Genomic DNA, 25,623 nt, shown 5'->3' with positions numbered 1-25,623 from the left:
TCCTCCACTTGCGTGTTTGATTTCTGCTGCCATCAGAACAGTGCAGCTCCACACTCTCTCCCACCGAGCGGAAAATAAACTCTGGTGGTACTCGAACAGGGAAATGACTGTGAAAGTCACACCTGAACTGCTGCTTCACCAGACAGAAGTAGGAGATAGCAAAATTATGTCTGTGGGTTGTGATCAGGAGGGCAGGTTTGTTCTCCACCAGCTGGTGTTGGACCCCTGGAGGTGTCCCATCATCTGTGGAGACTAATCCAGCTAGACTGGATTTCTCATAGACCCACTGTCCACTCTGGTGTGGTCCCACACCGTCACAGGTCAGCTCCGCAGTCTCTCCAGCATTCAGGTTCAAATTCTTATGTTCTCTCATCTTCTGTGTGTCACAGATGAGGAGAGTGGACTTCCTGTCCAGCGTCACCCTGCCATGAGTCCAGCACTGTTCCTGATACTGACCCGAGTGAGAAACAGCCAGAGGGTATAGCTGATATTCAGAGCCAGAAGAGTTGAACAGGAGCTCCTTCCCATCACTGGTCCATCTATAGACGGAGCAGAAGTCAGCTGTGTGGTCCAGGGAGACCACCCTGCTCTCTTGATGATGTCAGCATGGATGTTGGAGAGGAGCATCAGAGTCAGCAGCAGCACCTGTGCAGCCATGGCGTCGTCTGTGATGGACTCAAGTGTGACGGCAGCGTCATTGTCTCTATCTCAACACCATCAGCAGCTTCGTGGGACTGGAGATCACGTCAGGAGGAGGCTGCATGTTATTTGCTGTTAGCTACTTCCTGTTAGCTTTATCAGATGTGAAGCGTGCAGGAGTGGAAACAAGCATCAGATAACATGAGTTCTTCATGTGAACGACACGAGGAAAGAACAGCAAGAAGAAGAGTGTTTTTAACTTTGGGAAAAACACCTACTTGTGGGGCCTGCATCAGATTAAGCCTGGTTAAAGTTAGCCATGGAGAGAGGCTGGGGAAAGGGCACGGCAACGAGGGCTGGGGAGACGGGCGCTCGGCTAAAAAATCGTTTCATGGCGATTATCACGTTTTCATAATCGCAGGAAGACATAATCCTGATAAAATCGATTAATTGACCTAGAGATGCAAGTGAGTGCACGTGACAGAGTATAATATTCAATATTCCAGCAGTAGTGAAAACACACTGACATATGTCACTAGAATGTTGCTCTGGATGAGTCGAGGAGGAGGTGAGTTGTGTTGATGGAATGCAGAGTGAACAAACACTGATATCTGAGAGTCATCAGAAACATTGTTTTGGACTGTCAGTGTTTTCCCACAAAAGCTAAGCTGAAGGTCACCAAAGAAGACAAAGACTAAGTTAAAACACTGACATCAGTTAGTGTGTCAGTTAAACAGAATGAACACAAACACCTCAAGGCTAACTGCTAACAGCTATGACGACAACAAAAACAAACAGAATGAATTATTCATCAGAAAGTTGCTCCAACACTGTGAGAAACACATTGAATGCAAATGTCACAGGAAGGCCAACACATAATTAACAGTCTTTAATGCAAGCTATTGCTCAGGAATGGAGGTGTTGAAGCTGTATACAATGAACAAATTGAAATACCACTTGAATGAGTGAGTGTTGAGAACACTGTATTGTACCCTGATACCTCTAACCCTTCTGCTACAGAAGAAGGCTGTCAGAATAATGTATAAAGCAGATTACAGAGATCACACAAATGAACTGTTTGCTAAAGCAAGAGTAATGAAGTTACCCGAGTTGGTAGAGAGACAAACACTGTTGGTCATGTTTAGAGCCAGAAATGGACTCCTAACGAATCATCTACAAAGTCTGTGACACAGAATCTGCCAGATTATTCTAGAGAAGAGACTATAAAGATCAAAAGTAATTGAAGATTAGCAACACATACATGTCTAAAACAAAGTCACACACAAAAAAAAACTGAGCCTGTGGATGTGTCCAGTCAGCAGGGAGAGAGTGATGCCCAGATCCAATGTTAGACCAGGCAAGAACTTGGGAAGTGATGGGACATTGTGGAACACTACTCGCCACAGAGCAGACAGACTTGCACTCTCATTAAATGAATGAAGGACCCTGCTTACGGGAGGTTGCAGAGTCTGATCTAAACTCAGTGAGTTCCACCAGCTGAACTCAGTGCTCTCTAACTCTGACTCTGGAAATTCCATCTGCACGTTTTGCATGCTCTACTTAAGCAAGGTAAATGTAAAAAGGGTTCTAAAAACGTTGTATTATGTTTAAAATCCACAAGGAGAGAATGATGGGGGAAATAAGACTGAAAAACAATGACAGAAGGGGAGAATGCAGCATGAATAAGTATGAGGAGGATGAGCTACAGAATTAATGTTGAGAGATCTCTAATGTAAATCAACACTTGGCGGAAAGTGACAAACAACAGTCAACTGTTGCACAGTGACCAGCAGATGGCAGCATATACACTCCACAATCTGCGGGTTCATTTTCAGATCAATAGTTTCAAGGCGCCTTAAAGCGGTAAAACCCAGGAGTTGCGGGATAACACAGCGAATGGAAGGTTGAAATCCAACAGCTGCCAGCCAGCGTTGTGTCTGCCGGCCATCTTTAAGGATCAGGGGGGTGCTGACCTCGTTTGGCCATGATATTAGAAAAGGAGATTAGGTGTGGAATAAAAACCGACCCCACACTCGTTAATCTGCAGCCTTCCACCCAGCAGGGGGCAGCCATTGTGGACGGGCAGATTATGTGGATCCACAGAGGGTGAAGGGGAGCCAACAGGGTGAACAAGGAGCCAGAGGACAGAGGCAGCTGAGGCCAGGTGACCCACCCGTGATTTCCATTCCAATTATGATGGATTGTACCAAATTAACAGCCAGACATTAGCCACCAAGCTCCTCCAAAACCAGACACATCCTGTTCAGTATGGATTAGTGGAGGTGAAGTGATCTCTCACCTTTCAGACCTGAGGGAGTCACACTGATTCAGGATTCATTATCCCATCCACTGTGATTTCAAACCAAATGTACCTGGACTGTGAGAAGCATCATGGCCTCAAACTGGATTAAATTATAATCTGTACTCACATATAAAGTCACGCACAGCGGCACAGCTACATGAACATAGCTCAGAATCATTCAAAATTACTTCATTGTTTTTCCCACTTCTCTTAAAAACTTCCTTGCTCATTGGCAGGGAATACAACCTACAACTACACAACTCATCAGCTCACACACTCACTCAGCGTTGGGGCTGAGAGAGGAAGGATCAGTCTGCGCTCATCATTCCTGTCTGAGTGGTTTCTGAGTCCCCACTGAGGAGGCGATGAGCCGCACGGTGACTGACAGCCCTCATCTGCCAAACACACTCAAATCACGGCATGTTAGAGCAGCACTTTGACTCACTGAGGACGACCCTTTGACCTCCTCAGTCACTGACAATCCCATGTCCACGACAGAAGAGACAAACCCAGACATCTTCAGAGAGTAGGTTTTGAGTCTCTAGATGAAGGGTAAAGGAAGGAGGTTCATAAGAGCAAAACACACGACAAAACCAACATCTTTCTTCCAGAGCTTCACTGCCACAGAGGTCACAGGTCACAGCTGAACCGACTGCCAAGTGTTTCCATGGACACCCTGCTGAAGTGTCTCACTCACCACAGAAACTGACGGACAAGTATGAGAGCAGGGGTTTTGAGCAAAGCTGGTTCCTTTCCAATCTGCCTTTAACCACAACCCAGACTACTGAACCTAGACTACAGATCTACTTCTCCAGGAACACATCACATCACAAGTCAAAAATGTCTCTTCATCATCCACTCAGTACCTCCAGGAGTCCTGGGGGCGGAGCCTATCCACAGCAGGTGACCAGCCTGTTGCAGGCCACACAGACAAACACACATTCACACACGCACCTATTTAGTCACCAGTTCACCTCTGGATGTTTTTGGACTGTGGGAAGAAACCAGAGAGCATGAAGGTTCACTACACAGTTGTGTCAATACCCACTATACCACCATGCTGCCGAGCCCAAAATGTCACATTCATATTAATTCCAAGTTATCATGACGTGAGTCAATTCCTGTTGCATCTAGACCTGTCAGTGAAGCCGCCTGTCATCTCCAGTTAAACACGGCTGCTTCCAAACTCCAGAAGGCTCCTCTCTTCCATAATGAATATCATTTTCTGCCAGAGACGTCACAAGGTTTGTTAGAAATTCCAGCAATAATTCAAAGCTCCGCAGATGGAAAACACCAACAGTCCGTCTTCGTTCTAGCTTCAGACTCTAAACTCATGAGCAAGTGACCCACTTCTTCTTCTAGTCTCACTCACATCTTTGTCAACGTAAACAAATGCAGAAAACACTTGGACGTGATGCGAAGGCTGTGTGGCCAGATCTGTGACGATTACAGGACAGACAAGCGAGCTTGAACAAGCACCACAGAGATGACTGACAGTATGCCAGGAGTCGTCCCATAAAGGTTCCACAGGAAGAGTGTGATGGCAGTTGGCACGAATGAACATCAGAAGTGATTGGTCGTGACCTCTGACTAAAGAGACACGCATGGATCCGACTTCAGTTATGTGACTAGTAAAAACTGCCATCTCAACATCTGGTTCAGGAAAACAGGTCGAAACAAAAAGAGCACTAAACAAAGGTCATGATGTAAACACACCAAAGCGGTTCTGAAAAGAGCCTCACTTGGCTCATGGTTTCAGGGATTTTTCAGGACCGGCGACAGAAAGCGGTTCATAAGGTCAGCAGAGAGACAGACAGTGATGCAGGGATGTCACTGGGATGGCAGAGCCCGAGTCAGACAGGGACTGCAGCCAGGACGGCAGATTAAATGGAAGCGAAACCCAGAAGAAGATTACTGGGTCAGAACAGAGCAGATCTTTTGTCCGAAGCATTACTGCAATTAAAGGCAACATTAGCTTATACTGAGCCATGCCGTTTTACAAAGAATCTTCCGCCCTGGCTGCAGCATCATCTATAATACAGCGCGAGTCTAGGCCCGTCCAGAACCGCCCCACTTCTCTGGAGAGTGTTAAATGCAGCGTCACACAAAGATGCAGCTTTCCTTTTAAATTTATGTTAAATGCCGAGGGAGGAGACGTGGATGGAGTCCACTGTGGATGATGTGTTTTTGGTGTTCAGCTCCGGTTTGTTCCCACTCCACCATGCGTGTCTAATTCAGGGGAGACTTCCCAGCTAGACTCAAACCCATTCACACCATTTCAAAGCGATGTGTTGAGAAGCTCCGAGCGCTTGTCGGTGCAGAAGCCCAGGATTGTTTATAATCCTTCGAGCATATTTAATTCAGAGGTACTGAACTCAAGTCCTCCACCCAGAACTGACACAATTTCCCCAGCCGTCCCCTGAGAGCCGACCTACAGCCTGCATCTTCTCAGGCCCGTTTACAGCTCACATCTCCACAACGTCCACTGGAGCGCAACCCATCGGGGAGTCAAGGGCAGCTGTCAATCATGAAACGCAATATCATGAGGCTGAGGAATGAGGTCATGCTCCACCATGTGGAGAAACAAATCCCCTCCAGTCTGGAGGATGAAGAATACAAAGCGAGACAGGTTAGTGGAAAGGTGCAGACGGTAGCTCTGATTTCCTCCTGATGCCCCGAGAAAGGACTGATGCAAAAGGTTGACGATGATTCCTGCTGAGGCGGGGAGACACTTGAGCTTTTGTTGGATCTCTGGTGATCGTGAAGCCACTTACTGACAGGTTTCTTATGAAGTTGGTCCACATGGCTTTTATGTGGACGTTTGGCCCCTGCATACGTATCTGATCAAGTTGTTCACTACCAATACAAACACAACCATAATGTTAAAATGTCAGCCATCTTGGACCTGAAGAGATGTTCATATGACCTCATCAGCACCATCTGGTGGACATGTTTAACCCCTCTCCTGTCACAACATCCACCCGCATGCAATTCATATCTGTCTCAAGACAAACTTTTAATTCCGGGCCCATTAACAAGGTCTAGGGAGGTATTCGGACTTCAGACCTCACTGTGTCACTTTAAGTATCTTGACATGAGACAGACCTCCTGACAGAGATGCAGCCTTGGTTTCATGGACTGAAGACGGATGCCATCAACCTGAAAGGCACTGGTTCGGTTAACCTGGTTAGCCAGGCATATGCTGACATCATAAGCATTGCATGACATGAAGATGTACTGTGAAAAAAAGATGGATATAATGAACATGATAGCTGATTTCTGAATGTCAGTCTGAGCCGCACCCAGTGACACATGAGTTTTGGATATCGGACGTCAGGAGTCTGTCCCTATATGATCGAAGCTCAGTGACAGAAACAAGGTTTAATAATGCACAAAGCTTAAACTCTGTCAAGTCAAGCACACACACAACCAGCAATGAAACATTTAATGATCCGATCTATGAATTTTAAAGCAGCAGATTAGTGTGCGAATCACACGACACCCCGAGCGTGTGTGCATGGGAGAACACAGAGTAGTAGTACACAGAGGGAATAAAACCTCAGCACAAGATGCTGATGTCATACTGCATTACCTCTGACGGCCGACTGCTGCAGGACCTACATGTTGTTTGACACCTGTGACTTTTATCAGTTCATGTGAATATTCAGTGAGTTCTCTGCAACAGCAGAGGGGCCATCTACACTGGGACTTAAAAGCCCCAAGATTAGGCCAACATTGGGGGGGTTTCCAGCTGCATTTGTCAACATACCGTCATAGTTGATTCACAACGACAGAGCGTCTTAGTTGTCTTCCAAAAATTCCTCTCTGTCAAGGATGCTCTGCCACTATCCAAAACAATCCTGCCACTGATACTACTGAGATCTGACTCTTCATCACCCCTTAGATTTGGATTCCGGCAGAGAAAATCAGACTGGCAAATGCTGGACAAATTAAAACAAAATATTCCAAACATCATACTTGATATAGAAGTCGAATAAGGACCTTCCGATCACAGAAGAGTCAAAGAACTGGGCACACTGAAGGTGGAAACAGAATCCAGAGCTCAGTATTGAAGTGTTGCCAGGTGCATTACTGTGGGACACAGGGGGTAGAGCTGGTGATACACACTGGTACCAAAAGCTGGTCAGGGGGGTGAAGCGTAGGACTGCAGTGATTGACAGCTGGGTGATCATCAGCCTCCTGCACAGTCAATCATCATTTTGTGTGGTGGTGTCGACTTTAGTCAGAAGAATTGGTGGAAGGCTAAAAAACATTCTTGACAAGAAGAGGCAGCTGAACTTTGAGCCAACCCAAACCATGCTGCAGGTCACCAGATACTGTTCTGCCCTGTTTCAAACCAGCTTTCAGACATCACACTGTCAGCCGTTGACATACTTCCCGCCAGGGGACTTGAATTAAAGGCCATCCCAACTTCACCAGAAGCTCATGCCATGCTTTCCTACGCCACAACATACATGTGGAGAGATGGGAATTAAAGCTGCATGCAACCTTCAGATTGAACCCTCCAGAGTGCGCCAGAAGTATTTACTGACCTCGAGTCTCGGGACACTGGAGCGTCTCTCTGTGCGTGCCTTTATACATCCTCAGTTGTCACAGCACACTGATGCTTTGTCCACACGAAACACATGTCGACTCTCCCATCTCATCCCTACTGTTCTGTGGCTCTATAAGCACAGATCACTTCAGGAAAAACTTGCATCCACATTGAAAGCTTCAGTCCACAAGCAGACACAACAGGGTATACAATGCGACCACCAAGTGAAGCGGGGACTGTCTGGTTTGAGTCCAGAGGGACAGGGACAACCTACTTTCAGCTGACAACCTACTTGTAAAAAATATTTGATTGTGATCCCAGTGTCTCCTCCTAAAAATATTATTTCTTTCCAGATAAGACCAAGCAAGTGGACATGACAGCTGATGAGAGCACACTGATTCTAGGTGAGAAAGATGACGATGCAGTGAGTAACAATCAAGATTTAGAAAAGGCACAACCTGCCCAGGATGTTGACATGAAAGAATTACATAGCCAAGATAACAAAAACATAAATGGTGAAGAAGACGATGGAGGGGAAAGTTCCTTTGGAAATCCAGCAGCTCAAGAAGCTGAGAGCTTGGTGGACACTGATTCAAAGCAAAAAATAAGGCTACAGACACTGCAAAGCAGGGAGAAAGAAGTTCAACATTTTCATTAAAAAAAAAAACAAAAAAAAAAAACAATGGGATAAAATGAATTAAAAAATGATTCAAATGTGAGATCACCATGAACCGACACCTTTTCAAAGGAGAACCTGAGTTGCACTCTAGCATGTCAATATCAGCATGTCAAAAACTGCCATAAGAAGGAATGCAACTATTTCAATGCAAAGGCTAAATGTACTTTAGAAGAGTGTGTGGCTTTTTACTGTTTCTCCCTGTGAAACAAGCCAAAGTCCAAAGACTGCTTTTCAAATAATTTTGTGTCCGCAATGTCCATTACAAAATGATTACGTTTGAGAAAGAGCAAAGACTGATAGATTCAATAAACTCCAAATTACGATGATCTGCCTATTTCTTGCCTTGATAGTAGTGAACCTGATTCGACCGAACATGATTCGATTCATTATTTGGTCAAAGCATGTTGTGAACAAGAAAAAAAAAACAACCGTCTAAAAACCTTCAACAAACTGAAAATGAAGCCTCAATGAGTGAAGGTATGTGGGCTACTTTGACATTAGCTTTGCTAACGCTTTGACTCAGAGCTTGTTTAGTCAAACTTTCCAGTCAAAACTGCTGTGAACACAATAACGTGTTGCTGCTGTCCAGGCTATACGGTGCATCACTGTTGCTTCTGGGACCGGAGTCCTTGGCTCTACCACCATTAATGAAATGGGAACTATCGCACAGCAAAGTTTTTCCAAAACAGTCATGGGAACAAGTGCAGCAGCAAATGACACAGCGCGTTTCCATCATGATCAAAGTTTAAGAGACGGACTTCTAAAAGGAAACAACGCAGAGGTGTTGTAAACAAACTTTCCAGAGAACCTACAATGCATTGCAGTTTTCCACTGTGACATCACCTTTTAACATGTGCAGCTGTACATTGCTTATATTTACAAGACTGGAGGCAGTGAGGCACTATGCAAATGCACGTTTCTTTTCTTTGAGCTCAATTTTCTTAGTACATTGAATAATCGTGCATCATTACGTGACGTTTTCATTTTTAAGGTTCTTTTTTCTGTTCCAATTACATATAATGTGATATATGGTTGATGAAATTTCACTTATTGTGGGCCAAAATGCCACAGTTTCTAATCGTGAGCTACCCATATCGTCCCACCTCTAGTCTGGTCCATCTGCACTAGGACTGAAAGGCTGGTTCCTAGGGTTCCAAGAAATGTCTTGCTGAGCCCAAACATCTTCATATGGATGGGCCCTGAACAACTGAGAGAACCTCAGAACCATCACAGCCAGCTATGCTGGGTGGAATTTGGCTAAGGAGGCATTTGGAAACACGGAGGTGCCACGGGCCTTGCTTGAAGGCATGTTGACTCTGAGAACCGAGAACCGACTTCGGTGGTGGTTAAATATTTGGTGAGCATGTGCGGGACGAGAGCAGACACCAGATCTGCCAGCCAGACTGAAAATGGCTTAACTGCTCAGTGAGCCTCATCAACAGAGAATTAAAGGCACAGATGCCATCAGATGCTCACATTCGGCAGCGAGTGTCAGCTGAACCGTCAGTGCAGAGGGAAGCTCTGAGCTACTGGGGCTGATTCTGGAACATTTAGGTTTCGGTCACATGGTATGTTTGAGGGTCGGTTTGTTGGTGAAGATTTAGGGTCCAGGTGACTATTAATGTGCTCAGCTGAACAGAGATAACAAGTGAGGTTCATGCTGGACTTTTCTAAGGCCTCGGTAGATCTACATTTGTCTAAGGGCAAGATGGTATCTTCAGGTACAGGGATGAGATACTCTTCGCCTTTTCCTTGGACATGTGATTGTCCTCCACTCATGCTTCAAGTAGCTTCACTAAGACCACTGACAGGACCATGCTCCACCATCATCTCACATGCTGTTCAGTCTGTTCACAGTCAAAAAGAATATTTTTGGGGATTCATATGTCTCTTTGTTCCTAAAGGTGTCCAGAAGAGAGACCCCAAATACACATTCCCTTGAGTAAAACAATCCAAGAAACAAGCGAGCAATGGAATATTTAGAAAATGGCCACAGAGTCTGCGCTGGATTTGGTCTTTTACTCTACAAATTCACATTCGTGGCTGAATGTCTGTATCTCATGTCATCCTTGTAAAATGTCTTGCACTTGAAATCAATTTTTCTGCTAGGATGCTTCTGGAGAGGAACTTTACGGCGCCCAAAGCTAAATGTCAGAAGCTCTGACCTCTCACTTATTTACTGCACTTCCAGTGTTTTCATCCAGCTCACTTGAGGGCCGTGTCTCTCTGGAAGACAAGGGAAGAGCGCAGTTTAACAGCCGTCGTTCCCCATGGTTCAGCGTTCCAACTACAGACAGTGGTTCTCACATTTTGGCTCATTTAAATGAAACATGAAGGCTTCCTTGAGGTTTAAATATTGAAGGGGGATTTGGAGCCGTGAAAGGAAGCAGAGCCACAGAGCAAGAACACCATGTCTGTCACAGCTCTGATACACAACTGTGGAGATGTCCTCCCATCAGACTGCACAGTGCAGTGATATTATTGCAGTTCAAGTGAAGAACACGGGCAGAATTGTCTGCACTCACAACTGCTAACTTTTCTTCACCAAACTTTGAATCAGTACAAACAGACTCTTTCACAAAACAATGCAGGAGAATGTTGTTTCCTATCATCCATATCCACACATCTAGCTCTTTCAACTATTGCAATATTTAGTTAGTCCCTGACCACAGAAAACTGTGTAACACAGACGCTGCAGGTGACTATTAGTATATGCATGATTATTGTATGCATTGGCAACAACAATTCAAAGTCAACAAAATATTCAACAAAATATTTTTGTGGTTGTTGCAGCGTGACAGCAGAGACATGCTCTGTCATGACACTGGCTTGACTCAGATATATGGACAAGCTATTTAAATGAAAGTGAATAAAACAACAAGGTTAGATTTTAAGTCATTAGAAATGTTTGACTCCTGTGATGTTAAAGGAGGTCGAGAACAGTCTCTACCACACATTTCCTCAAACAAGGTGCTAGTAATAAGTTAGAAAAACAGGTTTCTAAAAGATTAAAATTTCAGAACACATAGGGACATTCACATAGATAACACAGGTCAGCAATAGCTGAGTGAATGTGCGGTGGAGCAAGTGCCATGGTAGGGTCGTCCACCTTACATTAGGACTGCCACAACACGACTGACACAACAGCAGGACCACCCACCCTTGGGCCCAGTCAGAGTGGTCTGCATCATTCCCACAGCACAGAGTGACCACAGAGTGGGGTCCCCTTCAGGTGATCCAACAGGAAAGTTGAACTGTGCCACCAGTTTTAGCACAACAATCACACTGGCAGATCAAAGACAGACAGTTGAAACAGGTAAAGAGCAGATTAAATTGGTAAAAAAAAAAAGATGAGTGTGTAAACACACTCACAGAGTTTGAATAAAGACAGTAAAAGTTGTTTGTTGTCGACAGGCTGAAAGGAAGCCCTTCCTTTTTCTATCAAATCATGGCTCAGTAATGTTTTGTTTGTGACATTTCCAAACACATGCCAGTATTGTGCATCCACAGTAAAGGCCAGTGAAGGCTGGATGTGCTCCCCAGTGATGCAAGCGCTGTTTGACATTTAGGAAACTTTCTAGGAGATGGGGATTGTCACCCCCAATGATAGTCAACAGGAGGTACGAAGGGAGGTCAGAACCAGGACCTTAATGAGTCACATGGCTAAATATATCACCACGAATAATCATTAGCTGAAGGCCCGGAAGCCTAGCATGAATCACCAAGCCGGACCCACAAAAGGCCAGAGAGCCTGGCTTGGTGCTGCTGAGTTGGCCTCATTGTGCCATGTGGGCTTTAAAATGCTGCAGTAATCCCAGCGAAAGCTAGCATACGCCAGCGGACATGCCCGCTCCCAAAACCTGCCAGAGTCGAGGTGAAGCAGAGCCTCCATAGCAGCTGTCACGTCTGGCTGGACCACTGAGAGCCTGCAGCTGATTGGACAGGGAGGGAGTGAGGGTCAGTCATGAATGAACAGCTAATAGGCCTCCTGTCAGAGCGTCGCGCGGCAGTCTGCCAAACAACACTTGCACACTCACCGCAGGCTGTCATGGAGCTAAAGACTCCAGCTCCGACAGGCAGCCCAACACAACACTCTTGTTTTTAAGCAAAATAAAAGACCACCTTTGACGAAGCCCACTGAAAGCTGATCCAAACCTATTTCTATTGACAGAGGTTTTACCTGATCTCTTCTTGACTCTTATCATGTCGGACACACTATTTTCTACCAGCACTTTTTCTCCTTCATTGCTCCATTGAGTCAGTAAGTGGCCCCGGCGACAGGCACAGAAGCCACTCAGTTCACTCACTCACAGTCTCACAGTAATGATGGGACCAACACCGGTACACGAAGGCCACACTCTTCCGTGGGGCCAAACTTGAGGCCAGAGGAACCATGCAGTCCCTGTGATGCATGTTGGGACAGTATTTCTGGGCAATGAAAAATAAATCAACCACTAAAATGCCTTTTAAATCTGAATTTCTCAAGGTTAAATGTCCTTCTTTCTTGATTGACAACACATTAAAATTTTGTTTCAGCACATCTCAAGTTCCTGCAGTTGGAAAAGTCGACTGCGGTCGACTGTGCATGCATGAGAATGAATCACAGCGAGTTGAACTCCGGCGCCCTTCCCTTCAAACTCAACGTCAACCTCTGACAGCAGCATTAAGCAAATTAGCTTGCGTGGCTCGGATCTCTCTCCAGTCCAGCTGTTTCGGGGCCCGCGGGCGCAACACCTCCATCTGTCTCTCTGGGAGCTCATGATACAGGAGGAACTATGACGCACGGAGGATCTGAAAAATTCAGCTTCATTTTGAATCTGATGATGGCAAGCTATCTCAAAGGGACTTGGAGCTCTGTCTTGTTGAGCCTCGTGAGTTTTCATCAGCAGAGACCAGATGGTTTCTTGAGCTCCAAGAGAGGAACTGTCTTCTCCATGCTTTAGTGCTGCCTCACTGGAATATGCTTCTCAGGATGAGTTGCTTTAAGGCATGAGCAAACTCTTCTGGAGGAACCTACCAAGCCCTCAGGCAACGGTGAAACCCCAGTCAAAGAACCTGCTGATCACAAGCCAAACTATCTTCACACGTTTGAGTCTGTCAGACAGGGTTAAAAACTTGAGACTTGGGCAGAGAAGAAGGCCATGTATGAGACGTCAAGTCTTCTTCTGCAGGATACGGGAACTCTGCCTTCCATCTGACAGAAGGTTCCATTCGTGTTTCAGATCATACTGAAGGGCAATTGGGCCATATGACAATGACACTGAAGAGTCAGATGTAGGCAGGACTTCAGACGCTTACCATGTCATGGATCTATCAAACAGACAATCCTGCTAGCATCTGTTACTTCAGAGAGAAGCTCCTAAAGCTGCTCACCTCTGGTAAATGAGCTCCACTGTCAGGAGTAGAGGAAAATGAGGGAGCGCAATGCTGCTGTTGAAATTATTATAGTATGGCTATCTATAATTCACAGGTGCTAAGCTAAAGTGTGTCAGAGAAGGAGATGCTGGATCACCCCGTCTGGAGCCTCGGGGGGTGAAGTGCAGCTCCTGTCTCACAGCGTCACACATCATGGCAGCAGCCAACAAGCAAACCCTCTGTCAGTGCACAGGAGCAGGAAGGAAAGTGATCTTATGCAGGTCAACTTCTGCCTACACAAATGGATGCTTGCACACATTTCAACAGCAACCTCTCGAGCATAGGTGGAAACTAGCCAGCTCTTTCAGACACAATCTTTAGTTTGTGAACAAAAGCAGTGGAAACATTTTATTCCAGTCATTAGCTTAGGTTTCATAATTCCCGCATTTTGGTGAAAAGTAAAAATTACTTTCCAGAGAAACTAGGCACAACTACTGCATAGTTCCACGTCTGCTATCAGACTGCGGAGGCAACAGTGTACTACTGCACATAATACAACATGAATGTAGAAGAACTGAGCAGCAGACAAGAGGAAACACTCCCTTCACTCTGTTTCTCAAATCAATCAAAAATATTATTAAGACTACTAAAATCCACTCGTATGATGTCAGTTTCGTCTGTTGTGACGACAAAGAAGACTCCACTGGACTCTGAACCTTGGACCAACAACTGAGCTCATGGGGGTCTAAAATCTCAATGGTGAAAGTAGCTGGTGCGTGTGAACGCTCCACTGACCTCTTCATCCCTCTCATCTCTAACAAAGCATAATGCAGTCACGCTCCAGCCACTCTGATTAAAAACACGACCGCCCTCTGACCCTCGTGCTCTCAGGGAAATCCGTAGGAAAAGCGTGGAGAAACTTCTGGCTCACAGACACAAGGAAACTCACCATTGTTGGCCTACGGCAAGCGCTGAAATTAATATTTCACGAGAGGCGCTGCTTCATATAGCCAGAGTATATTTAGCCTCAGAAAGTGCAACAACTTTTTTGACCTGCTTCTTTCACTTGATAACAGAACACCCGACCTAATGGCTCCAGATACACACTTCGGGGGCAAAACCACCCTGGGAAAATGTCATCACCGCGACGAGCTTGGAAAACCTCCAGACAGGCCGATCAAATCCACCTCTTGTTTCGCGTATTCTGGGTGACAGCGACCAGCACGAGCAAGAGAGCTGAGCCTTTGCTGACCCTGCTTCCGACAAAGCTCTCCCTAAGTGAAATGTATTGCAGCAGACTGAGCACAACGACCACACAAGCTCGACACAGGCTTCATGTCAGCTCCAACAAACACACTCACAGAGGCCTCGCATCAACAGCCTCCGTCTGAGGCGGCCGTTTAAACGCGATGTAACTTTTACGAGAGGTCGCAGGGTGAAACACAGCACATCAGTGTAACATCACTCTTCCTCTTATCCACGTTTGATTCTCTAACACACGCGGGGAGGTGGTTTGAGTGAGACGGAACAGAGAACACAGCACATTGTGGGAGCAGAGCTCCTTCTGCAATGTTAAGTGCAGCAGTAAGTAAAAAGTTTAACAGCAGCAACTCATCCTGGGCCTACAGAATACATGTTGTGGTTCTGATGTTCAGCCAGCTCCAGCTTCAGCCAGGAAACAGTTGCATGGATCCCATACGAAAATAGGTTTCAGCATCAGTAGGAGTAAATGCATTTCTAAATGAAAAGATGGGCCTCTGGGAGCCCCTCTTTAGTGAGATCCAGTCACAAAGTGAAGGAGCAAAATAATCCTTAAACAAGGACTGACATGAGACCAAGAGCAATGAGGGAAGCGAGACCAAGACCAAACTGAATACAGAACTAGCCCTCCGTGGTGTTGGTCTTGACTCTGTCTTCGGTTTCACTGGTCTCAACTGCAACACTAGTTTCTACTCTGAGATGCAATATTGTTGGCACCTAGAGTCGTGAGAGAAGTAGTGTACTTGGTGTGTTTTACTTCTAGATTATTTAAGACCCCTGCTGGACATCTCTGGAAAATAGCACAATTGATTTGCACTTCAACTCCACCTGAAGAGCACAAGGCATTCCAAAGCCACCATGGGATTTGGTCTCTCCAACTCGTGCTCAACTGTTCTCTTCAGTGACAGTAACCTCTGAATATGGTGGGCTCAGCTGACCATCGCCGCTGGAGGAAGGAGCAGTGACAATGACTCATAGAGTCATAGAGTCTATTTGTTGGAGGGCTGAACTCAAACGAGGCAGAACAACACACTGGAGCTGCTCCACCTTACATGGACTTCACTCTGAGTGTGTCATGTATGGTGACAGGATGAAAATCCAGCTTCAGTTCCTCCTCACACTGATCTTCTGCTCACATGACCTGTGCTCAGTGTTTGTTGGTGTTGGCTCAGCAGTGCCGGCCCGTGATCTGACGGGGGAGGCTGCCGATGAGAGAAAGTGGGTCACATCATCTGAAGATACCGCAGCACAGATTAACCCTTGACCTCCATCTATATATAAAAGTCCATGTGCTCTCTGGGGTCATGCACAGCGCTGCAGTCAAACTGAAAGCTTTTTACAATGGATGGACTTCAGAGGATCCAGTAGACACAGCTGGAGGGACCTGGACTCACGTTGTGCTGTGGATGAAAGCTCTGTCCATTATACACAACTCCTTATTGATTTCTAAACGATGACGATTTAGACGGCTCCAGAACTGAATCTTTGCCAGCAGGTGTCGACGACCTGTTTTGCTTCAGGTCATCTTTAATCATGCAGATCACAAAAGAGATTATTTTGACTGAAAACTGCAAACCCTCTGTACCAAAGACATTCATGTACAACCAAAAGTGCTGTCTGTCAGGGTGTCGCTGAAAATGTAGATAATTACGTTTGATTGCAAAAACAAACATCAACATCTGCCAAATATTTTCCCTCACGTACCTGATCAACTAACAAGGCTTAAAGCTGATCTGTTCCATGAAAGAGGGATGTTGGGACGCAGTGGAAGAGCAGTCCTGTGAGTGACAGATGGCTCGCAGCTGAGGCTCGGACACAGCGCTTATCTTTTGGAGGAAATGGGATGTGTACTTGAATGGTAAAAACAGAGTTGGTGATGTCAATAGCAGCGTCCCCAACTTCTGTTCAGCTGTGTACACGCACTGATCCTATTTCTGATCAACTTACATTGATATCAAACACTGCCCTTTGGGTGGAAATCTGCTTGAAAAGTAGCCGTTCGTGGGAAACAAACCTGCTTCATGACAAAAAATCTTCTACAAGAAAGCACACATTTGTACCTTTACTGCATCCATTTGACCCTAAAACACACAGTACACATACAGTAAGTTTTTTTGTGCTGACTGACAAATAACTAAACTGAAGCCAGGATTGACAGTGACCTAGTCAACCTCATTGTTTGGTCTCATTCACAGCTCGCATGCAGAGAAAAGATCAGCCGGGACTCAGATGGATCCATGTCATGTCATGGCACATCTCACCGCTGCAACAGTGGCGTTGAGTCAAATCCTTCAGTCACGGATGTGCCACCAGCTCATCCCTGGATTTACAGCTACGGGTTTCCTCTAATCCCATGAGTGGTGACAACAGGAACGACATCACAAGCTTGGACTCGCGAAACTCAACACAAACCATTTGATCCATTTCCACTGCAGTCTTCACTGAAGATCACTGATCAGCGAGGCATTGCTCTTCCGGTCTTCTCTTGCCCAGAGCTGTGGTGCAGCACAAACAAAGGGGGGCAGTATTGCAGTCGCCATTGCTGCCTGAAGTGACACTGTCACCAGGTCTGATACTTGTTTGCGGGTGACTGGGTCGCCCTTTCACTAATCGGACCCGACAAAAGTAAATGTCAGACTCAATTCAGGTTTCAAATATTTGTTGTTGTCGCTGACCCCAACATCCAGTCAGACTGCACCAGGAGGGCCAGGCTGGATGTAACCATGGTGACAACAGAGCTCACATTTGAAGACGTCAAGAACACAACCCCAACACTCATTAGGTTCTCCGAGTTTGAGGGGCCTGCTCTGGCCTTCAGAACTGCAGTAGATAAAACACACAAGTACAAAGGTAGTACGTCCACCGCAGCTACCAATTGCTCTGTATCACAATAATTTATCCCTTCTGCCAAAAAGCTGAGCCAACACTTAAGCACAGCCGCGGGCTTGAATTTATTTATCTATGTTTTAGAAATGACTATATTCTATTGTTAAGTCATCTCAGCAACACTGGAAATAATGTGGCATCTTTTATTACAACAATATGGCACACATAAAAGTTGAAAACATAACTCAACGATGAAGTAATACTAACAGTAAGTCACACGGCTTTGCTCCAGTTGGCCCTCTGTGAGTCTGTATTTACAAACATACAACATAAGCTCAACTTCACTGATGCTGAAGCCATCGTGAGGCTAGTTTCCCAGGCACCATCAGTGGAATTCCAGATTTTAAAGTGTTGCTGTGTTTGTGGGCAGCCCGGTGTAAACCTATTTGAAACTCTGAAGAAGTGACTGCAACACCTAGTGTGTGGTGGTCCAGAGGTGGTCTGTCTCAAGTCTGTCTCTGCATCTGTGACCTCCAGTCCACCGACCATGTACAACTCTTGTATTTACAAATGTAGGTCAGTGATTACTGCCTGCTTAAGAGGGAGAGTGTGGGGGACAACATATGCGTCTGTGATAGGGCGGTATAGTAATGGGTGCCATGTTTGCATGCATGTACGCTGACAGCTGTCATTGTTCTGGGAGGGACGGGCGACTAACAAGCCAGACAAACTACCAGGAGAATCCCAAACTGTGGGTGTGTGTTAAGCTTTTGAGTGCTCTGAGAAAACACTTCTCCTTCCATCCCGCCATGCGGCTGTATTAGGGCAATAATCCATCAGTACTGGGACGGGTGGCCGGACCGGGGCCCTAATCTATAGTGACATGACATGAGCACCAGCAGAACTGCACTCCCCTTTAGTGACAGAGTGAGAACACAACTGTAATATACACTGGTGAGTTACGGCAGCCAACACTGCAGGATAATCAAATATGGATAATGCTGACTGACCCGAATCAAGGAGGAAGCACGCCCTCCCTCCGAGAAGAAATACTGTACTCGCTATGCAGTATTTTAAGACTGCTAAATGGAGCTTCAAAATACACCCAACACCTTGACTGTACGTTTTCAAGAGCGCCATCCACCATCGCAGTTTCACTTTGAACAAGAAATGATCACAGTTAACATGCACAAACCCAACAACAGCAGGAGCCACAGATGGAGGTGTGCTGAAACAATGCGTGGTTCTTGGTACACCATCAGTAAATCAACGAATATCTCAGCATCAGTCACATCCTGGGTGTCCTCACAACTGTCCTCACACACCACTGCTTTATCCTGAGTCACCAAGCCATGCAGATGTTTGTGTGCAAACTTGCTAACATCATTCTTCAGGCAAGAGCAGAATGGAGCTAAGCACAGAGAAAAGTCCAAAGGGCCTGGCGTACTAGTCCCAGGCTTATCCATCAGTGCAGCACCAGGAGCAGATTCCAACTGCACTACTCCTTGAATGACGTCTTAGATGAGAGGCTCACTACAGGAACCTCACTGGACTTCAGCAGAAAGTTTCTATTCAGACACACTATAATGGTGACAAAGCCTGAGGCAGCTGTCAGTGCCTGAGAAACGGGCTTGTTGTCAGGATCCATTCAAGACCTGCTCCATTCAGCCAGTGCCTGCTGCTGTGGCTGGTCCTGGGGAACAAAGAGAACAGCCCAGACTTGTCACTGTGACCAGGTTTATTGAGAGGACTGACCAAGTGGTGATCAACCTGCCCCTGTCTCACAGAGAACTCACCGATAGAGTAAGTAAGACACCAGCAGACACCAGAGGAATGTGCAGCAGCAGGTGTCTGACTCACCAGCTTCACGGACCTGACCTTCACCTGCACCAACGGCTACTCAACAGTCTCAATCGTACATTTCCAACACACACTTGGAATGTTTTGTGATAGATCCAAGCAGACAAGTCCTTGTGAACCACTTCCTGCAGCTCGGCGTGTTGAAATGAATTATTCTGGCTGCTGAGAAAATTAAGCCTCAAGCTGCTCTGTTTGTGGTGAATAATGGGCCGTGCTGCCCTACATACCTGCACACTCAGACGAGTAAATGGAGTGAATCCGATCAACCTGAAAACTGCTCCAAAAAAAGCTGTAACCACGGCGAGCCGACCTGCCTGCCCCCGCTGCTGTTCCCAATACAGCCGACCCAAAACCAGGAGCTCCGTGTTTACAGGGGAGCTATGGGGAAATATGGAGCATCATCTCTGGAAGCTGAGCACCCCAAATGTGCCTAAACTGAACGGCTCCAATGTCCCGGGTTGCCAGTGTGAGTGCCATCTTCATGGAACTGTAGTGTAATATCAGCCGTGAACACTCCCTGATGAAGGAGGAGAGGAAGAAACTAACCATTACACTTCCCTGTCTACTTCCACTCAACCAGGATTAAAATATCATCATGTAAACCTCCAACAGTTCACTGACCCTGAACTCCAACCCCGGGGGTCCACTCCTGTAAGCTTACTCAGTAAAGCGCACACTGGGTAAAGGGGATGAGCTATTTGAACCAAGGGCAAACACAACTGACCAGCAGGGGGTGCGTCCTCTGGAACCCCCCCTATTTCTCCCGCCTCTGAGGAGTGAATCGGTCCGTCGTCATTGAGCTCAATATATCTGATATATTCTGCTGCTAGAATCTCCTCTGGAGTGGGACTCCAGGACACCAACGGAGGTCCACCCCAGTGATCCGACCACCACTTGGAATGCACCTCTGTGAAGTGTCGCCCGAGAACGACTCTGGGATTGTTTGCCCACAGAATGAACCGAGCGCTGTCACCACAAGTTTAGCTCTGACAAATTAAGGGACTTGTTTCCAGGTATGTTCAGCTTTGCTTGTGCCACTGGTGGAGGATGGAAAAGCAAATCACATGGTGCCACACCACTTAATAGTTGCTGAATGTTTCATGAAGAGTGGAGCACTTGGACCGAGTCATGAAGTGAGCTTCAAGCTCCAGAGACGTGGTTCTAAGAAGCTTCAGATCAGAGACCAACATCACAACGGCTTGATCTTCTGACACGTCCTGGCAGCACAAACGACTACCAGCTGACTGCATGATAACCTCACTGATCCCCGTGTTCTAGCCCAACTATAAGTTTAGCATGGTGTGTATGTTAGCAGGTATTTCTTTCTAAATGAAGAACTTCTGGATCAACCCACTCTCTTCTGCACATCCAGCTGATCTTAACAGGAGCTCTCTTTCAATGCTAAGAAGAGCTAGCAGCGACCCCTGGCTGGTTCTTCGGTCACCAGGTTTTTAGCTAGGATTTTGAAACAGGGCGTCCAAAGCCACACACCCAGCCCATAACCCCGCCCCATCCCATTCCCCTCCTGACACGTCAACAACTGACTTTCCAACTTGCTTTGTAAAAAAAAAAACAAGCTGTAAACATCTATTTGTACAAAATTACTTTATAGAAAAAGAAATGTGAGTCAAATAAGAAACGTTAATAGAGATGACCCCTTACTTGGCTGACCTTGATCTTTATGATGAGTCTTTCCCTTGCTACAAGCTAATTGACAGTTTTGTTCATCTTCTTTTATATATTGCAAGATAAGCGTACAGTTGTATCAGCTGTGTCGCTGTTTTCTAAACTTTTCACACATTTAAACATTCATTACTTCATAATAATTCATGTTAACACCCAGAGCTGTGACTGGTGACATCCCTCATGAATCCCTCATGGCCTCACTTCAGAACAAACCTCGAGACTGACCTGACGTCATCAAACAGAACTGCCACCCTCTTTGTCTCTGTCCATGAAGAGACGGGCAAAACGATGATCATGGGGAAAGTGGAAGTCACCATTGCCCTTCTCTCAGCTGCTCAGCCAAGCACTTGAGCTCCAGCAGCATTAAGTTAATGAACCGACACTCACCAACATGTCTGACACTTGTAAACAGTTGCACCCCAGTATTGATCCCTTCAGTCCTCACTGCAGCATCGTTCTCAGATAAGCAGCTGCAGAGCAACCGGCTTCATGCTCCCCTCTTGGCACACCATGGTTCAGGACTGGATCTTTCATCTCCTGAACCGTCATTGTCCAGTAAAATGATTACTTGGCCGGCCAACATTATTCTGCTTCCTGGGACGGAGTCCAACACCCATCTGTAGGGAAGGCAGCGCTAGATCAAGCGTCTGCAATCAAATCTATCGTCCATCAATCACAGGCTCAACTCTCAGGGACAGGCTGTCGGACCCCAGCCAAAAATCCTGCCACTGGTTCCAAACGCGCTGAGAGAGCAGAGAGCAGCAAAGTCAATGAAATGAGTGCCACCATCTGCAGGTCATGAGGAAAGCACCAGAGAGACAGTAAGCTGTCCAGCAAACATCTGCTGTAACTGCACACAGAGCCATTGTCCTGATGCTCCAGAGGTTTCTAACCCCGGCTTACTGGTTTAACAGATTCAACTGGGATCTGTGGAACCAGCTTAGGCTCTCTGTCAATGTACAGGCTGATTACAGATGTCCAATCCAGACTCTCATTCCCCGCAACATTTACAATAACTCCATGAGGGTTGTGTTCTGTGTCCAGTGACATGCATCAGTACGTTGTCCAGGAGGCATTGAACTAGTTGTGACCAATGAAGATCTGTGTATCCAGATGATTTCTGAACAACGCACTGCGTCACTGTGACTAGGGATGTGTGACAGCTATACAACAGACCAACAACAAATAGCTTCTGTGCCTGCAGCTAGAAACACACGTGGGCGACATACTCATTGAGATTGAAAACAGAGCTTCATGTTTCTATCATAATCAAGATTAAAACACATTTGTCTGTTTTGTCAGTTTTCATAATGGTCATTTCCTTTTTCAATATTTTAAATATCTTGAGTTTTTCTCTCAAAATAGCATTTTATCTTCAACAATTCCCAACTATTTTTGTTAGGCAAATGTGAGTTTTCACTTTCTTTCTTGCTTTTTGCATATGGTCTAATGGGAATGTTAGTTTCCCCAGCTGTTCCAAAGTCATGGATGCAACTGACCAGCAGTGATGCTGAGAACAGTGACGGCAAAAAACATCAGCCATCAGCGTTTCACTGATGTGCCAAATCATTGGTGACAACACAAGCCCACACACACCACCTACCTTGTGAGTGTATGGCGTGTCCCCCAGGTTGATTCCATCTTTAGCCAGTTTATCCTTGATCAGCAGCTTCAGCCTGAGGCGGGGGTACGTCACAAAGTCATTACAATCAGAGAACGCCAGGTTGTGGTTCCCAGGACAGGAGCTCAGGTGTTGATCAGGGACCCTCCTCCTCCTCCGCCGGTGAGTGTTGCTCTCAGTGTCTCCGTTCAAAGGTAAGGTCTGCTGCTGGGAACCATCCAGAGGCTCCAGAGTGAAGTAGTAGCCTGATGCTCTCCGTGCCTCCTCCTGCTTCAGCTGCTGGACAGCAGCCAGCAGTCGGTGTCTGTGGTACTGGATCCGAACACCGATGGCATCCAGGTCCGGTTCCCCGATCTGCTTGCACACCTCCAGGTCGTCGTAGCCGTTGTCCAGGAAGGACTCCACGTACTGAGACAGGTGGAGGTGGGACAGCCACTCCAGCACGAGGTTGGGCCCCTGGCTCATCTTCAGAAGCAGGAGGGCGCCGCTCACATGCTCATCTTCACGGCTGCTCGTCAGCTCCTGCAGAACAGACCTAGCATCAGCACCCAGCAGCACAACACGCCTCAGAGTGGACAGACACCGCTGTAAAGGTCAGGCGGCTGCAGCCACAGGAAGCACTGGTGACTGCAGGTCTGCTCCAGACAGGACCGGACCGCAGAGGCTCGATGCAGCCGCGTGGAACACAGAGAGACTTATGGAGCACAGTCTGTCCAGAGAAGGGCTGGACCGGCTGAGTTAGGAGACTCAGACCAGGCTGGTGAGTCTGAGGCTCTGACATGTGTCTCAGAACCAAACAGAAAAACTCAGCTGTTGAAAAAGCGGAGCACCTTACTTCTGTAAGTTCAGCTGGCGGATGTCAATGTGATGTAATTCAATGCTTTTCTCAGATACAAAAATGCAAAAACGCAGATGAAATTCTGGCAGGCCAATCCACCATTCTCAGAGCCGCTGCTGTTGAATCTTTTGGATGCTTGAATGGGCTTGAGTGTGAGAATAGAAGTGCAGTTTGCAAAGAGTGCGCAGCCAAACTGCTTGGATCCTTCAGTTTACATGACGAGCCTGCTTACTGCTTCTCACAGACCAACACCAAAAGGACAAGGATTAATTTGCGGTGGGTTTTTCAGCTTTAACACGTTTGAATTGCATGTATTTTTTGAAAACCAAAAGCCTAAATACATATTTTAAAATGTCAAAACTATCCAAAACATTATCTTTCTAATAAACTTAGTATTCATTTTTACTAGGGTTCAGTTGCAATCGATCATTCCGGCTTGTTAGAAAAACATCGAGGCAAATCTGAGTTCAAAACACTCCAGACTGCAGCACGACACACGACATGGGAACTGCCAACCAACCACAACAACACTGCTAACGACACGAGCAACACGGCGTCACGTTAGCTAAAAAGAGAAATAAAAAGCCACTGTTTGCAACTCGACTGTTGTATTTGGATTGGACATTCATTTTTTGGTTTAGAAATTCAATATCAGAGGCAGAAAATAGTTGTCTGAGGCTGAAACTCGCGAGTTGTTCAAACCCAAATATTAAAGACAAACGTTATTATTATAACCTGTAGTGTGTTAGAAAAACGGGATAAAACAAGCGCAAAACTGGTTTCTCTTCGGAACCTCAAGGGTCCAACCACCTCACCTGCCACTCACAAGTGTTCCGCGAAACACACTCACCGGTCCAGGGACGCCTCGGATGGGAGAAGCAACTACGAAGCCGCTTTTGACCTTTAACCCCTCTGAAAGACCAAGCTAAGAGGCCAAGCCTCGACTGCCTCCCTCCTGGCGGACTGAACCCGGACTCACCGCATCTTCCAGCGGCTGAAGTTTGGCGGCAGGAAGCCTCTTTCACTCCGCGTCGCTCCTCTTTGTCTCCAGCATCGCAGCTTCCGAGCAACTCTCGCCCTTAGGGACGAGCCATTGTCCGGTGGCGCCTTTTCTCAGGGCCCCGCGAGTCAAGCGAGGAAGTCGTGTTTGGAAACCCGCGGTTTGGGTCCAATAAACGCCGCGCAGATTCCGAGCTCAACTTCGCCGCCTCCTCGTCTCACCGGGGCGCGAGCGCGAGGGATGCTGCTTCTTCCGCTGCTACTGACTTGAGCAGCGCCGCGCGCTCTGGCGACACCTGCCGTCCAGTCAGCAGAATCACGCATTCAAGGACTGAAGAAAAACACTTAGAAAAATACTGTATATTCACATCACTTGAACCTCTTGTGTCCCCCCTCCACACACGTGGGTATTATATATTTGCCTCCCATCACTTAGTTTTTTGAAAACGCTAATCTAATCGCTACATTTAGGGACACTGGCCACACCATCTCGATCAGGATACAAGATTACAGCATCTAGTGAGAAGAACAACGGAAGGAACACAAGCACTTACCAAGACACAAGTCATGTGGAAACTGCAATAGATTCATAGCAAATGAATCCTCATTTTGTATCTGCGTCCCTCATGTGAATTAGGGATTTGGAGATTGGTCGGCGAACTGGGGCAGCAGGGGTGGTATTGCAATCCCATTGCCGCACTGTTGTCCATAAGAGAGAGCTGAGCCAGAAGGCAAAGCTCTCTATATACCGATCAATCTTCGTCCCGACCCTCACCTACAGTCATGAGATTTGGGTAATGACAGAGAGAGCAAGGTCCTGGATACAAGCGGCTGAAATGGGTTTTCTCCGAAGGGTGGCAGGCGTCGCCCTTAGAGATAGGGTGAGAAGTTCTGTCACTTGGGAGAGGCTCGGAGTAGAGCCGCTGCTTCTCCACATTGAGAGGAGTCAGCTGAGGCATCTCATCAGGATGCCCTCTGGAAGCCTCCCTTTGGAGGTGTTCCA

At 46.5% G+C, this 25,623-nt stretch overlaps 1 protein-coding gene across 2 annotated transcripts in view; it reads right to left on the bottom strand.

The window, feature by feature from the left end:
• The window catches only part of LOC128747586 (SAM and SH3 domain-containing protein 1-like), a 36,566-nt gene extending 11,732 nt beyond the window's left edge, over positions 1-24,834 (bottom strand). For both annotated transcript variants that reach the window (XM_053845561.1, XM_053845562.1), the window contains exons 1-2: positions 24,601-24,834; positions 22,766-23,305 (exon numbers count right to left, since the gene is read on the bottom strand). In XM_053845561.1, coding sequence (XP_053701536.1) covers positions 22,766-23,248 — 483 coding nt within the window. In that variant the 5' untranslated portion in view covers positions 23,249-23,305; positions 24,601-24,834. The remainder of the gene's footprint in view (positions 1-22,765; positions 23,306-24,600) is intronic.
• Between the last annotated feature and the right edge of the window lie 789 nt (positions 24,835-25,623).

Source organism: Synchiropus splendidus, chromosome 16, assembly GCF_027744825.2.
Source record: "Synchiropus splendidus isolate RoL2022-P1 chromosome 16, RoL_Sspl_1.0, whole genome shotgun sequence".
Taxonomy (NCBI): Eukaryota; Metazoa; Chordata; class Actinopteri; order Syngnathiformes; family Callionymidae; genus Synchiropus; species Synchiropus splendidus.
Note: the sequence above shows the minus strand (reverse complement) of the source record. Positions and strands in the feature narration are given on the sequence as shown.